The sequence below is a fragment of the Coregonus lavaretus genome, assembly GCF_964263955.1.
Source record: "Coregonus lavaretus genome assembly, chromosome: 25".
In the NCBI taxonomy this organism is placed as follows: domain Eukaryota; kingdom Metazoa; phylum Chordata; class Actinopteri; order Salmoniformes; family Salmonidae; genus Coregonus; species Coregonus lavaretus.
The window spans coordinates 26,809,666-26,826,814 of NC_140012.1; the positions used below are offsets into that span (position 1 = coordinate 26,809,666).

General features: G+C 42.2%; 2 protein-coding genes across 2 annotated transcripts in view; both read right to left on the bottom strand.

Moving 5' to 3' along the window:
- Positions 1–17,149, bottom strand: part of LOC311100351 (putative nuclease HARBI1) — a 1,214,110-nt gene that overhangs the window by 582,449 nt on the left and 614,512 nt on the right. The window lies entirely within an intron of this gene.
- Positions 1–17,149, bottom strand: part of LOC311100345 (protein tweety homolog 2-like) — a 116,243-nt gene that overhangs the window by 22,924 nt on the left and 76,170 nt on the right. Inside the window, exons 4-6 of the mRNA XM_084141237.1 lie at positions 10,381–10,601; positions 7,299–7,394; positions 1,557–1,629 (exon numbers count right to left, since the gene is read on the bottom strand). Of these exons, the coding sequence (XP_083997363.1) occupies positions 1,557–1,629; positions 7,299–7,394; positions 10,381–10,601 (390 nt within the window). The remainder of the gene's footprint in view (positions 1–1,556; positions 1,630–7,298; positions 7,395–10,380; positions 10,602–17,149) is intronic.

The following is a 17,149-nucleotide window of genomic DNA, read 5'->3' on the forward strand; positions in this document are numbered from 1 at the left end:
AGTGCCCGACCTCACTTGTGGCTGAATGGAAGCAAGTCCCCACAGCAATGTTCCAACATCTAGTGGAAAGCCTTTCCAGAAGAGTGGAGGCTGTTGTAGCAGCAAAAGGGGGACCAGCTCCATCTAATGCCCATGATTTTGGAATAAGATGTTCGACGAGCAGGTGTCCACATACTTTTGGTAATGTAGTGTATATGCAGTGCATTCGGAAAGTATTCAGACCCCTTCCCTTTTCCCACATTTTGTTACCTTACAGCCTTATTCTAAAATTGATTAAATAAAAACAATTCCTCATCAATCTACACACAATACCCCATTATGACAAAGTGAAAACAGGTTTTTAGAAATTTTTGCAAATTTATTAAATATAAAAACAGAAATAACTTTGCTATGAGACTCGAATTTGAACTCAGGTGCATCCTGTTTCCATTGATCATCCTTGAGATGTTTCTACAACTTGATTGGAGTCCACCTGTGGTAAATCCAATTGATTGGACATGATTTGGAAAGGCACACACCTGTCTATATAAGGTCCCACAGTTGACAGTGCATGTCAGAGCAAAAACCAAGCCATGAGGTTGAAGAATCGGGGGAGAGGGGCCTTGGTCAGGGAACCCGATGGTCACTCTGACAGAGTTCCAGAGTTCCTCTGTGGAGATGGGAGAACCTTCCAGAAGCACAAACATCTCTGCAGCAATCAGGCCTTTATGGTAGTGGCCAGACAGAAGCCACTCAGTAAAAGGTACATGACAGCCCACTTGGAGTTTGCCAAAAGGCACCTGAAGGCCAAGCATCACGTCTGGAGGAAACCTGGCACCATCCCTACGGTGAAGCATGGTGGTGGCAGCATCATGCTGTGGGGATGTTTTTCAGCGGCAGGGACTGGGAGACTAGTCAGGATCGAGGGAAAGATGAACGGAGCAAAGTACAGAGAGATCCTTGATGAAAATCTGATCCAGGGCTCTCAGGACCTCAGACTGCGGTGAAGGTTCACCTTCCAACAGGCCAACGACCCTAAGCACACAGCCAAGACAACGCAGGAGTAGCTTTGGGACAAGTCTCTGAATGTCCTTGAGTGGCCTAGCCACAGCCTGGACTTGAACCCGATCTAACATCTCTGGAGAGACCTGAAAATAGCTGTGCAGTGATGCTCCCCATCCAACCTGACAGAGCTTGAGAGGATCTGCAGAGAAGAATGGGAGAAACTCCCCAAATACAGGTGTGCCAAGCTTGTAGAGACATACCCAAGAAGACTCGAGGCTGTAACCGCTGCCAAAGGTGTTTCAACAAAATACTGAGTAAAGGGTCTGAATACTTATGTAAATGTGATATTTCCTTTTTATAAAAAATTTGCAAACATTTCTAAAAACCAGTTTTTGCTTTGTCATTATGGGGTGTTGTGTGTAGATTGATGAGGGAAATAATCAATTGAATCAATTTTAGAATAAGGCTGTAACATAACAAAATGTGGAAAAGGTCAAGGGGTCTGAATACTTTCCGAATGCACTGTATATGGTTCCATTTGGGACGCAGGCCTTGGAGTCACAGTCACTCACCACAGCTGTGGCAAGGTCAACTCCCAGAGACCCCCAGCTCAGGATCAACGTCAGCACCCCAAACACCATCATCCTGCAGGGACACACAGAGAGAAAGAATTGTGGGTATTATAACACTGTTAATAACACACTATAATATATATAACACTGGCCACAAAACATTAGAACTATGTGGTCATCAAGGATGTGATAATCAAAGATGATGTCATTATCTGGTTGGGCTGTCACTCTGCCTCGCCAGTTATACAACAAAAAGGTCAAAGGTCCTCTCTCTGGATACTGAGAATGCTCTGTAGTATGTCTATGTATGTAAGCTCATGTATGTGTAACAGTGTTGCTTCCTTCCCTCATCTTGCCCCAACCTGTGCTCGTACCAGGGACCCTCTGAACACATCAACCACCGTCACCCATGAAGCATTGTTACCTGTCACTCCACAAAAGCTACAGCCCTTGCAGGGCAAGGGAAACAACTACTTCTAGGTCTCCGAGCGAGTGACGTCACAAATTGAACACTGCTTGCACGCACCGCTAGCTAGCTAGCAATTTCACGTGAACTACATATGCATGCAAGGGGCTCAATACTCATTGGGCAATGGGTCCAATCACAAATGACCACAATATTTCGAAGAAAATGAAATTAGCTCATCACATGCAATATGAATGTGTGCAGTAAGTGGTTAGGAATACGATGAACCTATTTGTCTCTCTGATCCGTGTGAGTGTGTGTGTGTTTGTGTGTGTGTGTCTTTTGTGTGTGTGCATCCATCAGGTCATAACACATCACAGCTCTCCCACTAATCCAATTCACAACAGACTGGCAGCATAATGGGCTTTGTGAGTTCCCACTGCTGTACGACCCTTCTCTCTCACACACACTCATCCTCTAGCTTCCTGTGTTTGCATTGACGTGTGTGAGAAGAAAAGCCAGGGTCTTTGTCTGTCAGGACAGTCTGTGAGCACAGTCAGAATGATAAAGAAGGAGTTAATTATTAACAGTAGTAGTATTATTCGTGAGTCGAGAAGATGCAGCTATGACGGCCATATACTGTAAAGCCCATGAGAAAAGCTGAATACCTGTGCAATAAAATCCATAATCAAGGGTCTTCCTCAAGAGCATAACAGCAGCGGTGTGTGTTCTCTGATTTGTGTGTGTGTGTGTGAATGTGTTTGAACCCATGTGTGGGCTCTGGGGGGCTACCCAGACTGTGTGCGCGTATGACCTCTGGGAACTACGGTGGGTGGATGCAGTCAGTGGTGTGGAAGGATAGGTGCCCGCTCTGCCCTACTGTACTCAAAGTGCTTAATGAGGGGTTCTGTGGGTCCACTGGGCCATGGAGGCCTCAGTTAAAGTGAGCGAGAGATAGAGTGTGTGTATGTGCTCTGGGTGAAACCAGTTGGCAGGAATAATAACCCAGCGTGTCTTTATTGAACAAACAACACTACACCACACCACGTAAGGCCAGGCCACCAACACGCCACCCTGGGCCGCCAAGTCAGCTGCGATTCCAGCAAGCTACCGTTGGCTTTTGTGCTCAGGCAGGCAGATCACTGATCTATGAGAAGGAGCCGGGACTGGGGCAGTGGCAGATGAAGCCTGGCTGGTTCATTACATGCACAGACAAGAGGTACATAAACAACAAGACATAAACTTAAAGCCTGATGCACACACACACCAACACAGAGAGAGGGCAGCTCTGGGTTGTGTCCTAAATGGCACCCTATTCTCTAGTGCATAGGGATGGGCAGGCACAGTTATTCTAATATTCGAATATCTGAACGGACGTCAGTAATCGAATACTTGCGAGAGTACAAATGTTTTAGGCAAAAAATCGTAGGCCTATTTTAACAATGGATCAGTTAAATAAAATAATCTGTGACATTGCTACACACAAGGATATACCATGACATTAAAAATTCTTTATTTACTAAAACAACAAACTTTTGAATGTAGTTTTTATGACGTGCGCCACACTTAATCCCCCAAATTCTCCAAGTTTCAGCATCATTGTAAATCCCTAGTTATTTTGCAGGTGAGCTGGTTCTACTCAGCAAATTCCCCAGTGTTAAATTAACACTTAAAGTGTGGACCCGTATATCTACTGAATATTGTTGAATTGTAAAGCTTTAGTTGCAATTTGAATATTTCCCAGAATGCCTTGCCTTTCGAGTGAATTGTAGAGTTACCACCCATGACTGAATTTGTTAGTGACTGAGACATACTTGTTGCATACATCTCAGGTATGTCAGATTTCTTACAGCTCTTTGAAATGCCTATGTCAAGAAACTTGGATGCAGTGTTGCAGTAAAATAATCTCAAGCAAATTTGAAGTGATGTTACGTTTGATACCGGAGCTCTGGGGAATGCATCAAAACCGCTAAGCAGTTTACTTCGAAGCAGTGTGGCGATGCTTGTATCACTTTATCAGACGCACGTGATCAATTACGTCTGAAGCTTCACATTGTCAAACAACCACCTGATTGGTTTGATATTGGTTTCAGTAGAAGACATGCGCTATGGTGTGTGCGACGTCAGCTATAATCATTTGGCTGTTCAAAATTATTTTGACCAGCAGGTGCCACTAGTGTACAATGTGTTGATCAAAGCCTTGCGTAATGAACCAATTTTTTCAACACAATTAGCTGGAAATCCAATGTAGCTCAGTTGGTAGAGCATGGCATTTGCAACGTCAGGGTTGTGGGTTTGTTTCCCACGGGGGGCCAGTATGAAAAAAATAAAAGTATGCACTCACTAACTGTAAGTTGCTCTGGATAAGAATGTCTGCTAAATATGTAAAATGAAATGCTCAATGCTTACGGAAGCTTTGTTTTCCCTTCACTACAAAATTGGTGATACACAAAGCAACTCAAACATTGAAATTGCATGAATGATATGATTTGTTTTATTTACATCTCCCGTTCGGCATGTCTCTTATGAGGCGGTTCACTACAGCACTGACGGATGTGTTGACTTGACAACTGCGTCAGAGTTTTGAACTACTTTCCCCCTTTTGTTCCATGCTGGCTGAAGACCTAGCTAGTTAACACTAGACACAGATGAAAGGGGAAAAATATAAGTATCTTTGCCATAGATGAATAGGGTAAACTTTATTATATTTGCTGACACCCTACAGTCAAATTTTGGCCTTAAACCTTTACTGGTTGAGTGCTTTGCTACGTCCCTTTGGTCTGTTTTGCCCTTTAATCACAGCCATTTTGAAAGCCTTTGTTTAGGCCTCTCGAAGTGCAAGTGACATAAAATGCCAAATATTCATAAACCTGCTTGCACCAAGCCCATGTAATTATAGCAAAATACTGTTAAATACCAATATTACGGTAGCATTTACTTTCTTACAGTATAGTAGGCTAATTTTACAGTATTGTGCTTTATCTTTGCTCTGATATTACAGTAATTTACAGGACACTGGTGGCAAGTTAATGTGAATATTATAGTAACGTACTTGGCACTAGCCAGAGATGGTCAGTCATTAGTATCTTGTTACAAATACAAAATACCTTGAAGACCAATGTATCCTTAACTACAACAACATTCTCAGTAACGGTTACAGAAACCTTTTACTTTGTATGACTGTGATATGTGTTTTTTTTTTTATCAACCTTAGTTTAATGCACTAATTCGCTCTGGACAAGAGCGTCTGCTAAATGACCAAAATGTAAATGTAAAAATTAACACTTGCAAAGCACATTGTATTTTGATCAAATTTGGCCTTGTTTGAGGGTGGAGCTCATTAGAATAATACCCAGCAGTGTGCTTTGCAAGTGTACATTTTTACATTTACTTTTACATTTTGGTCATTTAGCAGACACTCTTATCCAGAGTTACTTACAGTCAGTGCATTAAACTAAGGTAGATAAAAAAAATTATATCACAGTCATAGCAAGTAAAAAGATTATGTTACCATTACAGAGAATGTTGTTGTAGTTAAACGGGCTACTTGCAAGTTTTCTTTGTATTAGAAAATACAAAATACATGTATTCTAATTAAAATGTTACAAAATACATCAACTGTAGTTCTGGCCAGTGAAACACACATTACAAAATAGTAGTAATGGGGAAACAAAGCTTCCTGAAGCATTGAGCATTTCCAGCCAATTGTTTGAAAATAGGTTCATTACTCAAGGCTTTAATCAACACAGTGTACACTAGTGGCACCTGGTGGTCAAAATAATTTAAAACAGCCAAATTATTATAGATGAGGTCGCACACGTCATAGTGCGTGCGCAGTGTAGCCTTTTTGTCTGGAGCTCTGGAGCTCTGGTATCAGACGTAACATCACTACAAAATACGTTTTGAAATGATTGAAATACCTATATCAAATACATGTAACAGAAATACTGCCCGTTGTTGGGCGGGGACGGGGATGTTGATGCAGTAAAGACATGCACTGTCAGATAACGTATGACATTTACAAGTTTGTCTAACTACACTTGAGTCAGTGGCTACTTTTTCTCTCTCTCCCTCCCGTGTCACACACACCACCGGCCCCTGTCATCCCCCATCCTGCTGCATTGCGTACGGTCTCTCCTGAGTCGGGCAGGCTGCGCAGCAAACAAGTGTCCAAGTTTAAACAACCTTTTTCTTTAAACAAAACAATTTGACTATCCGGGTATATCCCAAAAAATGTCATGATATTATCTGAATAGTACAATTATTTCAAATGTCCATCCCATTAGTACACTACGTATATAGGATATAGGGTGCCATTTGGGATGTTCTGCACAGCTAGGCCCCACAAACGGAAGTGTTGTGTGCTACCTAAAGTTCTCCTCTCCGAGCACCAAGAATGGGGTTGACGCCCACAGGAACCACCATTCACACATCATAAACCCCACAAGCCAGCCTTCTTCAAAACTGTAATTCATCTCAAATGTGTAAAACGCCCAGACGCCCAGCCTAGTGGAATGGAATGGATCGAAACTCCCCTGGGAGGCCTGACTCACTGACTCATTGAAGTGTGTGTGTGTGTTAAGCGGGTGTTGGTTGAGGATATAATATAAGCATGGTTCTCAGCCCCAATGACTGATGGAGAGAGACAGGAAGCTATGCGCCTGGGTGAGCACGGAGCACAGAGGGACTGGATGAGCTACACGCTTACTGTGTGTGTGTGTGTGTGTGTGTGTGTGTGTGTGTGTGTGTGTGTGCATAGAGTGATGCATTACATGCCCTGTGGAATCTCTCTCACAGTACAGCAGGGGGCTGGAGTACTTATAGTGGAAATCGTTATGGATGACTATAGATACTGAGATGAGATGGGAGGTTGTGTGTGTGTTTGTGTGTGAAGATGTACATTTAGTATTTATTTTACATTAACATAGAAATTCTCTAGCTTCAACATATCCCTTCAAAAAGTCGATTCCTCCCTACCCCTGCTTGAAACAACTTCACACAACAAATTAAGAACTAAATAATACAAGCTATTCCAGACCGGGCTGTGAGAAGGAAAAAGGCTTCCCTTTTCCATTTCAGTCAAGTGCATTTGTAATTCAGGTAAGTTATGTAAGACACATAAAACAGGTCAAGTAACACTCTGGAAATTCTGTGGGGGGTTCTTGAAATGGCAATTATGGCACGACTCCAAGTCAATTAAATCAACCACAAACGTATGGTTCTCGGAAATGGGCATGGAAAATCTCCAAGCAGCTAATTGAATCAAGTGCATCGACAGACCAAACAATACAGTAAATAATTGAACAGAACAGAAATAGGGGCAGTAGGCTACTCACGTGGTCAGCAGCCAGCGAGACTGCTTGGCCAGGCCCAGGCAAGCCGCAAGACAGATGAGCAGATCTAGGATCAGTAGCAGCAGGTAGGTGAGCCACCTAGAGGACAGAGAGAGAATGACAGAGAGTCAGTCAGTCAGACAGCGTAACAGATCTAGGATCAGTAGCAGCAGGTAGGTGAGGCACCTAGGTCCTAGAGGACAGAGAGAGAATGACAGAGAGTGTTACAGTCACAGAAATACAAGTTCCTTCTCTTATCTTCATTGCCTACTCCTATGGGTACACTCAATATGTCCACCGTTCCACCTATCAGAGAACATTGACTTGAAAGGGAATGCCTGTTCTAGTAATTATATTTCTATGGTTACAGTAATGTGCAGAGTCAGCTGAGGGAGCAGCCAACCAAGTTTCAACCCAAATGAGAGTCAGCTGGCTGGTCCATGTCCTTAGCTTACACACGACTGGCTGACACTTAGGACACTTTGGCTAACCCAATTGGACGCATACTGTCAGACATCACACTGGATGTCTCTGTGTAGGTCAGTGGAGGATTGGTTGGACGTGTGTGTGAGACAGACAGATCGACCGACCGACCGACCGGATTTGCTGCCTTCAACTAATGGCAGGGCTGCATCTGGAACTGCATGTTGCAGATATTCATATAATGAATAGAGCATACACAATGTCTTATAATATTTCAATCTATCTGACAGTAGATCATATTTGATCTACACAATACATTTCTATTTCTCTGAACATTCTGTAAATGTCCCTTCTCCTGTGTAAATAATCAAGTCAAACCAACCAACCAATGATATTGTGTACAGATAAGTATAAATAAGTTGGGACACTATACTGCACAGCAAATTCTCCAGTGTTAAAACACAAACAAATCAACACTGACAGTGTGAAATCAACACTGAAAGTATTGAGTCTGTGGACCCATATAGACACCGGAACATATAAAATTAACACTGCTTAGTGTAAAGCCTTATTCAAATATTTCCCAGAGTGCCTTGCCTTTCGAGTAAATTGTAGAGCTACCACCCATGACTGTATTTGTTAAAGACAAAGACATGGTTGTTGCATTCATCCATTCGGTCCTGTGGACTTCACCAAGTGAGATCCTACGTGAATAATATGTTATCATATATTTTTGTATTTATTATTTAACACAATACCATACATATTTCATAAGGCCTCATTTTGAGGGCCTATTTTTACCCTAATACAGGGGCCTGAAATTCATACACATCACTTTGAACCAAAACCACGCCCATCATTATCATATTTCCCAGCATACTCTATTGCAGGTTGATTTTTTAAATTGTTTGTTTCAATATCTATGTTAGTGCATGTATATTGATTGCTTGATTAATTAGTCACAAGTCTCTGAATGTCCTTGAGTGGCCCAGCCAGAGCCAGGACTATAACCCTATCGAACATCTCTGGAGAGACCTGAAAATAGCTGTGCAGCGTCGCTCCCCATCCAACCTGACAGAGCTTGCGAGGATCTGCAGAGAAGAATGGGAGAAACTCCCCAAATACAGGTGTGTAAAGCTTGTAGAGTCATACCCAAGAAGAATCGAGGCTGTAATCCCTGCCAAAGGTGCTTCAACAAAGTACTGAGTAAAGGGTCTGAATGCTTATGTAAATGTTATATATTTTTTATTTTATTTGTAATACATTTGCAAACATTTCTAAAAACCTATTTTTGCTTTGTCATTATGGGACATTGTGTGTAGATTGATGATAAACATTTTTTAAAATCAATTTTAGAATAAGGCTGTAACGTAACAAAACGTGGAAAAGGTCAAGGGGTCTGAATACTTTCCGAATGCACTGTAGTTCGATTTTTGGTTTTCAAATAACTTGCATATATTCAAATACCTTCAAATATTATTGTTTTTCTGAGACCTGTATTTGAATATCAAAGGAAAAGGTTGCCTTTAGTTGATTCTCTATATTTGACTACCTCGAGTATTTGAAAAGTTGGTATTATCAAATAAATTACCAAATACAACTCTTTTCTGCCCAGGTCTGGTCAGTGTAGGAACGGACATGGTGTAGGCTGTGTGTGAGTGAGTGTGTGAGTGAGTGAGTGAGTGAGTGAGTGAGTGAGTGAGTGTGTGTGTCAGTGTGTCAGTGTATGAATGGACATGGCGTAGGCTATTTGTGTGCTTGATGTCTTTACTTTTTGCTGACAATATAATTTTGTGTGTATGTGTGTGCATATGTGTGTGAGAACAAGATGCAGTCTAAGTCGATGTGTGTGTGTGTGTGTGTGTGTATGTGTGTGTTCTGTGCCCTCAACTGAAGCCATCTGCTACAGTCAGAACAGAACAGAAGCAGTGCTATAATTGTGGTCAGTGGTCTCTGGCTGGGGCCCATGTAGGGACAGATCCAGTCCAGATGGTTTAATAATGGATGAGCTCAAATCCATACGCATTAATTTTTCATGCTCTGAATGCTATGGCTATGTCCCCCCAACCCTACCCCATCTTATGTCTAATACTCTCTCCCCTTCCTTCTCTCTCTCACACTTTCTCTATATTTCTATTTCTCTCTGTCTTCCTTCTGTCTCTCTTCTCTCTCTCTCCCTCGCTCTCTCACTCCTCTTTCGCTCTCTCTATTATATCTCTCTCTCTCCTCAACCTCTTTCCCCCCTCTCTTCTCTTGGCACTCCAGAGGGTACAGTAGTACAGTATAAGCAGGAGGATGTAGGACCATGTGCCTGGTGCCTGTTGTCTCTCCAGTGATCACTCTTACTGGGTGCATTTCAGCCAAATTTGGAATCAAGCTGAACACCATCACAGGGAATTGGATACATGAATAGTAACTCGCTGAAAGTGGAGGCTCTCAGCTGAACTATGTTTTCATCTGAACTCAATAAGGTCGTATTAATGTTGTGCAAATGTTGTAAAAACAATCTGAACATGCAGAACGCACGGTGAGATGGATTACTGATTAGAGGTAGTCATTCATTAATTCACACACACGCACACAAACACTCACACACGCCCACAAGCACACACATTCATACACACACACACACGGTCTATATGTGGTCTTGTCTGGTCTATACCTGTAGTACTCTACGTATGTGGTTTGGTCTGCGATAGCGGCCAGGTCTACTTTAGCCGTGTCCCAGTCAGGAAGGCCCAACAGCTGTTTGATGATGTTGTCAGCCATCTGCTGCATGAAGCGCAGGGTCTGTACGTAGTCTCCCCGCGTAGCGAAGATCTCATCCAGCCTCGCCAGGTGCTGCTTCAGACCACTCTCCATGCTACCCATGGTGTTAGTCACCTAGAGGAGATGAGGAGAGAGGGAGAGGAGGAGAAGGAGAAGGAGGAGGAGGAGGAGGAGAGGTGTGTACACACAGAATACTCAGCTAACTTCCATATGAATAACAAGAGTTAGATTGCATTCTAAATGACACCCTATTCTCTATTTAGTGCACTACTTTTGACCACGGCCCATTGCGGATTTAGGTGCGTATTACAGGGCAGGCTTGACAATAAAGTTCTCAGTTCTAGACGTCTAATACACTATGAAAGTGACGCAGCCTTGTAGTTTTTGTACTTTTGTAAGCTTTTTGAATGGTCTTCAATGGGCCTTAGTGGTCCTCAGCGCAATAACTTCATAAAAGGCATCTGGCAGAAGTAAATTCATCCACAAACACAAATGTGATGATATAATCGGCAAGCCCTTTCAAAAGAATAGGGGACAGGACCCGGAAGTATGACGTAGGACAACATCACTTGCACAGCGTATTCAGGAGATGTTGGTTCTCCAGGGATGACTTCATTATGTTATTCTGGGGTCACCATGGTGGTTTATAAAACATTATATTCTCATTTAATTCTAGGCTAATGTAGAAATAGACTCTACACGGTTTACTACATAATTACACTGCATAATGATACTGCTGCAAATTAGGCTTAGCAACCCGGGCAACAGCCTCCATGAAACACACAACTAAACAAACAAGCAAGAGATTTATAAACTTCTTCCTACTTACATTTTTCTGTGACACTCTTATTTACACAAAATTTGTCAAACCCCATAGGGCTCTGGTCAAAAGTAGTGCACATATGGTGCCATTTACAGTTTTTGCCCATTGCTTACACACTAAAACCGAATGCTTAGACCAAAGCCTCAATACCTAAACTTCTTGTAGCATAGCTTAAACACAGTGTAACCATAGCTTAAACACAATGTCAACTTTGCACTTTGTTTGCAATTCTGTAACACACTTATTGCGAAACACTACACACGTTTTCTTACATTAGACACTTTGTTCAAAAACGAAATCACCTGTTATCATTGGGAAAACACTCTGTTCAAAATGCATAACTCATCTGGCAATTGTATGCACTTACATACACACCTGAAAACACTTGCACAGAAAACAGAACACCAATCAGTCTGAGCCTTAGCACTACAAATAGGCCTCAGGTAAGCCATTTTTAGAACTTTGCAAGCATGGAGGCAATGAGAGTCAGAGTAAGAGGAGGACAAAGAGAGAGAGGAGTCGGATGAGGAAGAGGACGTGGAAGAGGACGAGGACCAGTGCGGAGACGTATATCAGATGACATCAGGGCTACTCTGGTGGACCATGTGATAAATCATGGCCTGTCCATGAGGGAGGCTGGGCAAAGAGTCCACCCTAACCTCAGTCGCTACACAGTAGCATCGATAATAAGGACATTCCGACTGGAGAACAGGTATATCTTCAAGTTTCTACTCCAGACTGTACCTACTGTATGTGTCACATGAGTCTGTATCATATTACAGTATTACTGTACTAACTATACTATACAAAAATGGGTAGTGCTGTGAAGTACTGTATATGTAAAGGAATACCATTGTGATGTTGCAGTACTGTGTACAGTTTGAAAGTACAGTATGTGAAAAATAACCTAACCAATGACATCTAGTGGTGGCATTTTCTACAGAATGGTTGGACGACCTCCTCAAGGTGGAAGGGAAACGGCTCTTCACTCAACAATAAGAGCTTGCCATCATTGAAATGGTGCGAGAAAATAATGCAATCCAACTTTGAGAGGAACAGTGTCAGGGTCAAGGATCTGCGCCATGATTATGTGCAGGTATGTGTCACTTTACTTTACAAACTATATATTGTGATGTGGGTTTATGCTGCCACCTGCCCTGCCTGTAGCTTGTAGTTTTTGTCTATACTCACCCAAACCAGCCCCTACTTGTGTGAAAATATAGACATTGTAGTTACTGTATGTGTTTTCAGTAACACTATTCAATATTTTCTGTTACAGACAGTTCTGGAGTTTGATGCCGCCGAACTGCCGCATGAGTTCATCTACGTGGATGAGGCAGGCTTCAATCTGGCCAAAACCAGGCGTCGGGCCGTAACGTAGTTGGACAAAGGGCTGTTGTAAATGTCCCTGGGCAGCGTGGGGAAAATATCACCTTGTGTGCTGCAATTAGTGTCCAAGGAGTCCTGCATCATCATGCCACTCTAGGTCCCTACAATACAGGACAGATCATTGCATTTTTCCCCCAATAGCAATTTAACCAGTAATTGTTTAGTTTTTTTACTTGTTTTGTTGCTAAATTTGATGTTAAGAATTTCTGTAAGAACGTTTGTTTTTTTGTAAAAACTTTTTTGTAAATACTGTTTGATTACTGCAGAAATTCTACTTTTGAGTTTTACAGACGACAATGACAATAAAATGACAATAAAAATAGAAACACAAAGACTGCAGTGTTTTATATAAAGCCCATCAGTGTGTTGCTGCTGATATGAAAGAGTCATTCAAATGTTGCTTGTGTGTATGGTTTTGTTGCAAGAATTTCATTTTTAGAAAGGAGTGTTAAGTTTTGATTGCAGTGTTTCATTTTGGCATATATCTGAGTTGTTAATCTCCAAGTGCTATGTCTGATTGGCTTGTGTGTTGAGTTTTGACATAATGAGCCAAATTCTGCAAAAAGTGTGTAAGCAATAGGCAAAAACTGTAATTGGGACACAATCCAAATGTGGAGAAGGATTACACTATCACTTCGCTTTCCACTTAATTACAACATAGTTCCAGGGAGGGGGTTGTTGACTGGGAAATGTTTTTCAGAGACAGTGACATTCTGGTATTTGATAATTAAAAGGGGCAATAAATGCTTCCATTCAGCCCTAGGTACTTGGCATTCAGCGGGCGTACAGACCACTCATATTGTTTATGTGTTTGTAGAGGAGGGGACAGCGGTGTGGTTTGGTTCTGGGGGGCTGCTGGGTGGAAGTTAAGAGGTAGTTTGGTATTCACTGTGTGTATGTGGACTCACTATCCTCACTCACTAGATTGCCTTTGGCTATAGGGAGAGCGGGAGGGAGGGGGGAGAGTGTAGTAGAGAGAAAGAGCGAGAGGAATTAAGAAATGAAGGGAATTAAGATTGAGAGCGAGAGAGAGAGCGAGCGAGAGAGACAGAAAGGGAGAGAGAGTCAGAAAGAAAGAGAGTATCTGAGAGAGCGAAAGAAAGAAAGTGAGAGGGAGAGTAAAAAATAAAGAAAGAAAGTGAAAGAGAGAAAGAAAGAAAGTGATAGAGATGAGGAACCAGGGGAAGAAGATAAAGCTAATCAGAGGGTTGGTTTAGGGAGTTGAGGTGACATCCAAAGGTTTTTGGATGGAATTGGCAAATACGGAACAAACACATTACGCTACACTGATTGCGACAGTGCCACGAGGCCTAATGTACCACAGTCACTTGTACTAGCCAGCCTACCTGGATGGCTTCCAGCCCTACAGAAACAGAGGATGCGAACCAAATGGCACCCTATTCCCTATTTAGTGCACTACTCTTGACCAGGGCCCGTATGGCTAGGGTATAAGGTGCCATTTGTGAGGCAGACCGAAAGATAGAGTTTAGCAACAACAAGTGTCTGGTGTGCTACTGTTATCTGGCCCTTGGATGTACACAGAGAGCTAATATTAATAATATGCATGTCAATCTCTCCTGGCTCAAAGTGGAGGAGAGATTGACTTCATCACTACTTGTATTTATGAGAGGTATTGACATGTTAAATGCACCGAGCTGTCTGTTTGAATTACTGGCGCACAGCTCGGTCACCCATGCATACCCCACTAGATATGCCATCAGAGGTCTCTTCACAGTCCCCAAGTCCAGAACAGACTATGGGAGGCGCACAGTACTACATAGAGCCATGACTACATGGAACTCTATTCCACATCAAGTAACTGATGCAAGTAGTCAAATTAGATTTAAAAAACAGATTAAAAAAACACCTTATGGAACAGCGGGGACTGTGAAGCAACACAAACATAGGCGCAGACACATGCATACACACACACGATAACATACACACTATACACACACGTACACATGGATTTTGTACTGTAGATATGTGGTAGTGGTGGAGTAGGGTCCTGAGGGCACACTGTGTTGTGAAATCTGTGAATGCATTGTAATGTTTTTAAAATTGTATGAACTGCCTTAATTTTGCTGGACCCCAGGAAGAGTAGCTGCTGCCTTGGCTCCAGCTAATGGGGATCCATAATAAATACAAATACAAATAGGGTGCCATTTGGGAGGCAGACCGAAAGATAGAGTTTAGCAACAACATGTGTCTGGTGTGCTACTGTTATCTGATCCACTATTTAATTTCCACAGCTTTATTTAAACTCCTCAAACTCAGGAGATGAAATCATTGCTGGGAAAGCGTGTATCTGAGCTCTGTGGGACTGCATGGGAATCTTATCTGTAGAGTCTAGGGAGTCACTGGATCCAGTTGGGAGTCACTGGATCCAGTTGGTTGCCTGTATCGATTCGGTCTGATCCTCATCTTCGCATTGCTTCAACTGATACTGTAGATATGGCTGTGGCTCTGCTGTTGTCATCCATCCACTATGGGTGTCACAAATGGTACCCTATTCCCTATATAGTGCACCATCTTTCAAAAGTAGTGCACTATGTAGGGAATAGGGTGCTATTTGGAATGTACCCTATGTTTTCATAGCCTGTTGGACAGGGTATAGTGAATCCATCCAATCACACACACATTTGAGTTTCTCTCAGTAGACAATTTCTCACAAAATATTGGGTGTTATGGCAAAACTGACCTAAATAACTTGTAGACCTGTGATGCAACTCCATACGATTCAAAGTTGCTGCGTTCATGTCAGGGGAACATAGCTTGGGTGAAACTTAGGTGCAACTCCATACGATATGATATGTGGCTCTGTTCACGCCAGGAGAACTGAGCAGGAGTTAACGAATTCGGTAAAACTCCACATGATTACTGCATTTCCATTTCCGTTTTTGTGTGTTACACTTGCATTCAGTAGCATACAGTACCAGTCAAAACTTTGGACACGCCTACTCATTTACGGGTTTGTCTTTATTTTTACTATTTTCTACAATGTAGAATAATAGTGAATATATCAAAACTATGAAATAACACATATGGAATCATGTAGTAACCAAAATAGTGTTAAACAAATCAAAATATATTTTATATTTGATATTCTTCAAAGTAGCCACCCTTTGCCTTGATGACAGCTTTGCACACTCTTGGCATTCTCTCAACCAGCTTCATGAGGTAGTCACCTGGAATTCATTTCAATTAACAGGTGTGCCTTCTTAAAAGATAATTTGTGGAATTTCTTCCCTTCTTAATGCGTTTGAGCCAATCAGTTGTGTTGTGACAAGGCAGGGGTGGTATACAGAAGATAGCCATATTTGGTAAAAGACCAAGTCCATATTATTGGCAAGAACAGCTAAAATAAGCAAAGAGAAATGACAGTCCATCATTACATTAAGACATGAAGGTCAGTCAATACGGAAAATGTCAGGAATTTCGAAGGTTTCTTCAAGTGCATTTGCAAAAACCATCAAGCACTATGATGTAACTGGCTGCCATGAGGACCGCCACAGGAAAGGAAGACCCAGAGTTACCTTTGCTGCAGAGGATAAGTTCATTACAGTTACCAGCCTCAGAAATTGCAGCCCAAGTAAATGCTTCACAGAGTTCAAGTAACAGACACATCTCAACATCAACTGTTCAGAGGAGACTGCGTGAATCAGGCCTTCATGATCGAATTGCTGCAAAGAAACCCCTACTAAAGGACACCAATAAGAAGAAGAGACTTGCTTGGGCCAAGAAACACAAGCAACGGACATTAGACCGGTGGAAATGTGTCCTTTGGTCTGATGAGTCCAGATTTTAGATCTTTGGTTCCAACCGCCGTGTCTTTGTGAGACGCAGAGTAGGTTAATGGATTATCTCCGCATGTGTGGTTCCCACCGTGAAGGAGGTGGTGTGATGGTGTGGTGGTGCTTTGCTGGTGACACTGTCTGTGATTTATTTAGAATTCAAGGCACACTTAACTAGCATGGCTACCACAGCATTCTGCAGCGATATGCCATCCTATCTGATTTGCGCTTTGTGGGACTATCATTTGTTTTTCAACAGGACAATGACCCAACACACCTCCAGGCTGTGTAAGGGCTATTTGACCAAGAAGGAGAGTGATGGAGTGCTGCATCAGATGACCTGGCCTCCACAATCACCCGACCTCAACCCAATTGAGATGGTTATGGATGAGTTGGACCGCAGAGTGAAGGAAAAGCAGCCAACAAGTGCTAAGCATATGTGGGTATTATTTCAAGACTGTTGGAAAAGCATTCCAGGTGAAGCTGGTTGAGAGAATGCCAAGAGTGTGCAAAGCTGTCCTCAAGGCAAAGGGTGGCTACTTCCTAGAATCTAAAATCTACAATATATTTTGATTTGTTTAACACTTTTTTGGTTACTACATGATTCCATATTTGTTATTTCATACAATGTAGAAAATAGTAAAAACAAAGAAAAA